This window comes from Cynoglossus semilaevis, chromosome 19 (assembly GCF_000523025.1).
Source record: "Cynoglossus semilaevis isolate Cse_v1.0 chromosome 19, Cse_v1.0, whole genome shotgun sequence".
In the NCBI taxonomy this organism is placed as follows: Eukaryota; Metazoa; Chordata; class Actinopteri; order Pleuronectiformes; family Cynoglossidae; genus Cynoglossus; species Cynoglossus semilaevis.
The window spans coordinates 14,205,582-14,213,914 of record NC_024325.1 but is presented as its reverse complement, the minus strand read 5'-3'; the positions used below and the strand labels follow the sequence as shown (position 1 = coordinate 14,213,914).

General features: G+C 45.4%; 2 protein-coding genes across 2 annotated transcripts in view; both read left to right on the top strand.

The window, feature by feature from the left end:
* LOC103395477 (wiskott-Aldrich syndrome protein family member 3-like) overlaps nt 1–2,857 on the top strand; it is a 24,493-nt gene extending 21,636 nt beyond the window's left edge. The window contains exons 8-13 of the mRNA XM_008333196.3: nt 319–472; nt 945–1,062; nt 1,158–1,345; nt 1,458–1,679; nt 1,777–2,120; nt 2,215–2,857. Coding sequence (XP_008331418.1) covers nt 319–472; nt 945–1,062; nt 1,158–1,345; nt 1,458–1,679; nt 1,777–2,120; nt 2,215–2,372 — 1,184 coding nt within the window. The 3' untranslated portion in view covers nt 2,373–2,857. The remainder of the gene's footprint in view (nt 1–318; nt 473–944; nt 1,063–1,157; nt 1,346–1,457; nt 1,680–1,776; nt 2,121–2,214) is intronic.
* Nucleotides 2,858–3,137: 280 nt separating this feature from the next.
* LOC103395476 (V-type proton ATPase catalytic subunit A-like) lies at nt 3,138–8,319 on the top strand. The gene is made up of 15 exons (XM_008333194.3): nt 3,138–3,269; nt 4,174–4,275; nt 4,489–4,617; nt 4,767–4,981; nt 5,067–5,204; nt 5,304–5,455; nt 5,573–5,735; nt 5,815–5,923; nt 6,077–6,199; nt 6,295–6,409; nt 6,645–6,708; nt 6,790–6,993; nt 7,079–7,173; nt 7,663–7,834; nt 8,002–8,319. Exons 2-15 carry the CDS (start codon nt 4,194–4,196, stop codon nt 8,092–8,094), a joined length of 1,854 nt encoding a protein of 617 aa, XP_008331416.1. The 5' UTR covers nt 3,138–3,269; nt 4,174–4,193; the 3' UTR covers nt 8,095–8,319.
* Nucleotides 8,320–8,333: the final 14 nt, after the last annotated feature.

The following is an 8,333-nucleotide window of genomic DNA, read 5'->3' as shown; positions in this document are numbered from 1 at the left end:
CTTGTCTCAGATAGACCACCGTCTCAGTGAGACCACGATGTCTAAATGTGTTTATATTTTTGTCTCCTTCTTCTTCTTCTTCTCCTCGTTTCTTCTTCGGTGGTCTTGCAGGTCAACATGCTGAGAGTGTCTTCAGAGAACTTTTCCACGAAGCCAACGTCTTCTGTGCGCGTGCGAACTCCCTCCAGGACCGCATCGACCGCCTGGCTGTCAAAGTCACCCAGCTGGACTCCGGTGAGGAGGAAGGTCAGTGTCAGAGCGTGCGCGTCTTCTCTCCGGGCTCCAGCGTTTCTGTTCCAAACGTCTGCTGTGGTTCAGTCTCTCTCAGAGTCATCAACCTGAGGAAGGCCTTCAGGAGCTCCACGCTCCAGGATCAGCAGCTCCTGTCCAACGGCAGCATGACCGACGCCGTGGCTGACCTGTACAACAGCAGCGACAGGCCGCCTCCCCTCAACACACTCACCGTGTACAGGTACCACACCCACCAGCAGGGGTCACCCCAGCACCCATCAGGTCAGGGAGGGCGGATAGATACAAACAACCATTCACACTGAAGGTCATGTTTTTGAAACCTGGAGTGAGGCCACAAAATGTGGGGCGTGTTTTATGAGTGAGGCCACAAAATGTGGGGCGTGTCCCCTGTGGGGGCACATAAATTTGAATGTTTTTGTTATTTGTCCCACACCAGGGAAAATGCACTGATTTGTAATTTAATTTTTTTTACTGTGGTAATAGGTTTGACAGTAGTTCTGTCTACAAAAAGGGGGCGCTGTAGGAAACGTTAGGAAGCCACTGAGCTGCTTGGAGGGAATTTTTTTATTTTATTCTCAGGCTGTTATTGGTGAATAATGAGTGCAAAATAATACAGAATAAAACACAATGTGCAGCAGTGCAGACATATATGTCATTATATGTTATATATTTATATATATATGTCGTATCAGGGAGGATTCTGTCGACGCCATGAAATTCTACTCCGACCCGTTGTTCTTCTTTGACCTGTGGAGGGAACGGATGCTCCAGGACACGGAGGAAAAGAGGAAACTGAGAAGACGGCAAAAGGTGACAGTGTTGTTCAAACTGTGGGTCTCACTCCAACATGGGGACACAGGGTTGAATTTGATTGGTCCATCCCTGGATGTTTTTTTTTCCCCCAGGAGCAGCAGAAGCCGTGTCTGGAGTGCAGCACTCTGCAGCGTGAGGGGAGGCGGGTGAGGAAGGCCCGGAACCGCAGGCAAGAGTGGAACATGATGTCGGTGGACAGAGAGCTGCGTTCAGACCGCTCACGTCCTCAGACTCTGAGCCGGGGAGCATCGTCGGAGAGCGCCCTCTGTCTGCACAGCAGGTTAATGCTGCCTGATGATGATTTGCATATTCTTTTCAATAACTTTTTAATACTTCAAACTTCTCCTGGATTTGTGATGTAAATTCACGTGAACCACGATTGTTTGTCGCAGACCGGACCTCCTCAACCACCCCGTCCCTCCCCCGCCCCCCCACGCTGCTTGTCGCTCTGCCAAGTCTGTTGATTTTATCCCTGGGAACGTGAACTCATCACCACCTGTGGAGCATGAATACCACAGCATTGACGTCAACTACAAGAGAGTGACCTACGCCCTGCCAGATCCTCAGGCTGAAGACAGACAGAAGGGCTCGGTACTGCCACCTGCAGGCCATAAGTATGTTTGTTTCAGTAGCACAATTATGTGGTTAATGTTAAATGGAATACTGACTTTCCAATATATTTTTTCTTCTTTCCGTTTTACGTACGACAAGCTGTATGCCCCTGCCTCCACTTCCACACCTACCTCTACCCCCACCTCCACCTCCAGGACCTCCGCCTCCAGGCCCTCCTATCCCATCAGCACAGACAGCTTTTGCTTTCCCTCTGCCACCATCACCACACGATGGAGTCTTGCTCGTCGGCCCGGGCTTCCCGCTTCCACCTGTCCCACCTTCAGGACCTCACATGGTTTCTCCCCCTCATGGTCCACCACCTCCACCTCTCCTTCCTCCCCCAGCTTCTCCGTCATGTCTTCCGTGTCACAGCAGTGGGAGCAGAGCTGAGACTAAACCTGTGGGAGATGCCAGAAGTGATCTTCTGGCCGCCATACGTGTGGGTGAGTTGGTGTCATGTGACCAAGTCATTGATTTGAAACATGTCCTCGTTTCCTAGAACTTGTTTGGATCATGTTTGGATCGTGTTGTCATCAGGCATCAAGCTAAAGAAAGTCCAGGAACAACAGGAGCAGCAGGACAAACGAGAGCCGGCGGGGAACGACGTGGCCTCCATCCTGTCCCGACGTGTCGCTGTGGAGTTCACCGACTCCGAGGACGACTCAGAGCAGGACGAAAAGGACTGGTCAGACTGACTGACCCTGGCGTTCATCCAGGGGTCACATGTTGGCATTCTAATAGTAATAACTGAACAGAAAAACACTGAGGGTTGAAAACACTGATCAAATTGAGAAAATACCTGAGCTTTAACCTTTGGAAATTATCTGTCTTTGAATTTTTGGACCTACCCTCCATATGTTCTTGTCCAAAAATCCTCTCTGTGTGAATGTCATTTGAACAGTTGCAGTTTTGTATCCTCTAATGTAATGAAACATTCCTCACATTATGTTTGACCTCACACTGTTTTAAATGTCGTCTTAACTTGTGTCCAATTTTAAAATCAAACGTGGAACATGTTCAGAACAAGTGATAACAGTAATAATAATAATGCTGTGTCAGTACATTGCTGCTGTTTATTGATTGACAGGTAAACAGTCTGAAAATTATTGTTTTGTAACACTGTCTCTTTAAGGGCTCCGTGTAATCCAACCAGTCCCTAAACATATCAATCATTTTCAGCAAAAAAATGATTTATTTAAATCCGGGTGGCAGAATACCAGGAATTTTAAAAACAACAACAACAACAACAAAAATAAAAACATATATATACAGAATATAACCGCACTGAGGTACGAGACACATTGACATATTGTACCAAAAACCTCTTCTCAGCGGTGTATGTTACGTTTATTTCCGCTAGAGAGCAGTAAAACACTTTGTTATCGGCATTGCGAAAGCGGAACAGGAAACTGCACTGCTCCGGACGCCTTGTTGGCTCCGCGACGTCAATACTGTCTTATCATTTTTGAACCACAATGGCGTCGTGACGGAGACAGCAGAGTGGCCGCAGGTGATTAACCCAGTGAAGTGTCCTCCTCCTGCCCCCGTAGCTCAGGCTGTGACGGCAGAAACTACGGTTTTAACAAGAAAAGGTAGGACTTTATTGTATCACGACAATAGCGCTAAAACGTTAAGGGTACGTCTTTTAGCTCCGTACAGGCCGTAGCTGTGGGGAACGTTAGCAAAGATGCTAATGTTTGTGATTCTGCGGGTAATGCTTATGGCTAGTATCAACTCGCTAGTCACCTGACTGCAGACGCGCACAAATCGGCTTTGCCTTCAGTGTTACGTGTTTGTAGTCACTGTCTTAAGGCATTTTTCTGGAACAGAAATACATTATTTATCTGTATTTATCATCGTAATCTGCTGTCGTAACCACATTAGAGCTACCGAAGTGGAGTTAGCTACAGCGGTCTGCCCCAGCGCTGCACGACCTGGTCATTCATTTCAGCACAGTCACTGTACCTATGAAAACACACTTTATTACTGGTGCTGTATGTCTTTTCCGAGAATGTGTGTCATGTCTAAATTAGTTTTTAACAGTTGAACAGTGTTTACTATCGTAAACGAATCTGTTTTAGACAAATATACGATGTCGTCTGTTTGCAAGAGAAACAGGTCACGTGCCTCCTGCTCGAGGAACTAACTTGAATTTACTGTGAATAAAATCGTCCCTTTTCTCACTCGAATTTTCCTGACAGTCCAGATTTTTCACGAAATACATTTAGGTCCCGTTTAGAAGTAAATATTAATGGACAACAATGACCAATGCAGAACTCCAAACGTCTGTTTACAGGCTGAGTTGACTGCTGTTGTCTCTAGGCCAGTTGTTTCCCAAACTTTTTTTCCGCTCCTGTTCAACAGTCAAACACAGAGTCCACTTGTCCTTCATGTCCTGTTGTTTTCTATCTGTATTTATCTGACTGTGAAGTGGCTCTTTAGTCTTACAAAGTCATTTTAAGGTGACGTTATATTTTATATTTTTAAATCCTCCAGGGTTTCTGTAAGGGATCAGGATGGATACCTCAAAACTTCCAAGAATCCAGGATGAGGAGCGAGAGAGTCAGTTTGGATACGTTCATGGAGTTTCTGGACCAGGTCTGCACCACTAACACCAGTTTATTAAAACTTGACTCCATATATGTTTGTGGTTATCATTGTTTGACCAACAGATGGCGGTAGTTCTGAGCTCACAACATAACTGACTAACTTAGTTTCCATGTTAGTTATTTTGTATGATTTATATTTCCTGTCAGTTTTTTAACATCCTTTCTGTTTTCTGTTTTCTGTTTTGTGTTTCGTCGTCACCAGTGGTGACGGCCACTGCCATGGCCGGAGCAGCCATGTACGAGCTGGTCCGTGTCGGACACAGCGAACTGGTGGGAGAGATCATTCGACTGGAGGGAGACATGGCCACGATCCAGGTCTACGAGGAGACTTGTATCCTTTACCTGGCTCTTAATCAGTGATATTTTTACATCATTAAGATAATTAACCAGAAAAAGAAAAGTTAAATCCGTGGTGTTTTGGAGCCACTCTGATATGAACACGAGAGTTTCCTGTTGATTTTCCTTATGGTCCTGCTGCAGCCGGGGTGTCTGTTGGTGACCCCGTCCTCCGAACAGGAAAACCACTCTCCGTGGAGCTGGGACCTGGGATCATGGGCTCCATTTTTGACGGTATCCAGCGCCCCCTAAAGGACATCAATGACCTGACCCAAAGTATTTACATCCCCAGAGGAGTGAACATCGGAGCTTTAAACCGAGACATCAAGTGGGAGTTTTCACCAGGACAGAGTCTTCGAGTTAGACTTTTTTTATTTTTAACTTTAATATTTTTTACATAAATATCTATGACCTTCTTCATGTTTTATCTGGTTCTGTCCTCAGGCTGGCAGTCACATCACAGGTGGCGATATCTACGGTATCGTTTTTGAGAATTCTTTAATCAGACACAAACTGATGCTTCCTCCTCGTAGCCGAGGGACGGTGACGTATCTGGCTCCACCGGGACACTACGACCTCTCTGTGAGTGTTGATCTGTGTCACAACAACAACAACAACAACAATAATATAAGATGTTTCTCCTCTTCACTTTTTCTGTTCCCTTTTTTTGTTTTATTCCAGGATGTGGTTCTGGAGCTCGACTTTGAAGGAGTGAAGGAGAAGTTCACCATGGTTCAGGTGTGGCCTGTACGACAAGTCCGCCCGGTGACGGAGAAACTTCCTGCCAATCACCCACTGCTCACCGGTCAGAGAGTTCTGGACGCACTTTTCCCGTGAGTTAAGATAATTAAATCGATCTTACCTGAAATTCCAAACTAACTCGCAATATTTTTAATAGCCACCGATTTATTTTTTTTGAAAATGTGCTTCTTCTCTTCTGTGCGGTGCAGCTGTGTCCAGGGCGGCACCACTGCTATTCCCGGAGCCTTCGGATGCGGAAAGACGGTGATCTCCCAGTCCTTGTCCAAATATTCCAACAGTGACGTCATCATCTACGTCGGCTGTGGGGAGCGTGGGAATGAAATGTCGGAAGTGCTGCGTGACTTCCCCGAGGTTCGTACCTTTTCCTTTCACCGGTGTCGACCTTTTGAAACCAGCAGTGATGCACCCTCACCCTCCCTCTGCCCAACAGCTGACGATGGAGGTGGATGGTAAGGTGGAGAGCATCATGAAGAGAACCTCCCTGGTGGCCAACACCTCCAACATGCCTGTGGCGGCCAGAGAGGCGTCCATTTATACAGGTGACACATGTTCAAGTGTAAAAAAAAAAAACCAAACTATTTTATTATTTGGAGCTGTGGTGGCCTGGTGGTTAAGGAAGCAGACTTGTCTCCAGAAGGTCTCAGGTTCGAATCCATCTATTGACATGTATCCTGATGTTCTGACCTGTGCAGGGATCACACTGTCAGAATACTTCAGGGACATGGGCTATAACGTGAGCATGATGGCAGACTCAACTTCTCGATGGGCTGAAGCTCTGAGGGAAATCTCTGGAAGATTGGCAGAAATGCCAGCTGGTAAATCTGACGTTATTTTCAGTTGTTTTTTTTTTTCAGATAGAATCTGTGAATGATGATGTGAATGGGGAAAAACATGTCTTTTTCCTTTAAAGACAGCGGTTATCCTGCCTACCTGGGTGCCAGGCTCGCCTCCTTCTATGAGCGCGCAGGACGAGTCAAGTGTCTGGGAAATCCAGAAAGAGAAGGCAGCGTCAGCATCGTGGGAGCGTGAGTTATTTTTTTTTTTGTAATAGCAACAGAATCAGAAATTATTAGTAACAAGGCTGTAAGAAAATAATGATACACTGAAATATTGCAATATTTCATTTCACAATACCTTTTGTTTCAATGTCCTCCATCAGTGTGTTGATTCTTTTTTATCACCAATTTAAATCAAATATTTCTGGTGTTGGTTCATTTTTTTACTCAAATTTACTACCTGTGTTATGGTTAATTCCATTAGTGTGTCGCCCCCTGGTGGAGACTTCTCAGATCCTGTCACCTCAGCCACATTAGGAATCGTTCAGGTGAATGATGTCACTATTTAATAGTGAGTGAATTTCTGTTTTATATTTTTTTGTCAGTGACTGATGTCAGTTTTTGTGCAGGTTTTCTGGGGTTTGGACAAAAAGTTGGCCCAGAGGAAACACTTCCCCTCAGTCAACTGGCTGATCAGCTACAGCAAGTACACGCGGCCGCTGGACGAGTACTACGACAAACACTACCCCGAGTTTGTTCCTCTGCGCACCAAAGCCAAAGAGATCCTGCAGGAGGAGGAGGATCTGGCTGAAATCGTGCAGCTCGTAGGAAAGGTGAGAGCGAAAAGTACAAAAATTACAAACTGACTTCAACAGAACGAGATGTTGAGAATTCTGAAGAGGGAAATTCTGTTCACAGGCTTCATTGGCTGAAACCGACAAGATTACTCTAGAAGTTGCTAAGCTGATTAAGGACGACTTCCTGCAGCAGAACGGATACACGTCGTACGACAGGTGAAAACTCAACGCAAACTCTTTTCCCTCTAGATTTTAACCAGGAAATTTAAGATGCACTAGTAAAATATTGTGTTATAAGTAGGGATGTCTAATTATGCTAATGATATGCGATAATGATTATGCGTCTGATATTAGCAAAATAATGTATTATCTCTAAGAATTGTTTATTTTTTTGTCCGATAATGAAAACCCGATAACAATTCCTGGATTTCACCCAACAATGTGTCCCCTAAAAATAGTTTTTTGGGATAAACAGTTGTATATTAAAGTGAAAGTCACTAGATGGCAGCATTGCAGCTCATTTTATTAATCTATTTTAATAATCAGGGGATTGTATGGAGGATGCTGTGTCAGCAGATAAATAAATAAATATTACCAGGCCCATGTCGGTGTCTGTCTTGTTGTGACCTCATGATGATGGAAACAGGAGGTGACATTTCAACCTCCTCCTGGACCTGACCTGAGTCTCCTGTCCCTGCTCCACAGGTTCTGTCCCTTCTACAAAACCGTGGGCATCCTGTCCAACATGATTGCCTTCTACGATATGGCGAGACACGCGGTGGAGACCACGGCGCAGAGCGACAACAAGATCACGTGGGCCATGATCAAGGAGCACCTGGGAGAGATTCTGTACAAGATCAGCTCCATGAAGTTCAAGGTTTTGTTTCTTTGTCCTGTTGAGATCAGATTTTATTTTTAAGTTTATGTCTTGTTGAGATCAGATTTTATTTTTGCGCAGTTTAAACCAAACCACCGGCCTCGGTGGATGTGACGTCACACCCTGTAGATGCAGCGTGGACATGATCTTTCTGTGTCGTTCCACAGGATCCCGTGAAGGATGGCGAAGCTAAAATTAAAGGAGACTACGCTCAGCTGCTGGAGGACATGCAGAACGCCTTCAGAACCCTGGAGGAGTAGGTTTCCACAGAGCCAGGTTCTGAGTTTCCACCTCAGCGCTGCGAACTCGCCGTCAACGTCCCTGACACATTCCACGGCCTGGAACTTTTTTTTTTCTTTAAAGAGCACACAGAAGTCTGACAAGCACTTAGAAATCATCGCTACGTCGTGTGGTTGAAGTCGCTGAAGTACCAAGGTACTGCATTTGCACTTAAGTACAAGTCACAGCAGTTATAAAAAAAGGGACACTTGTCCTGGTG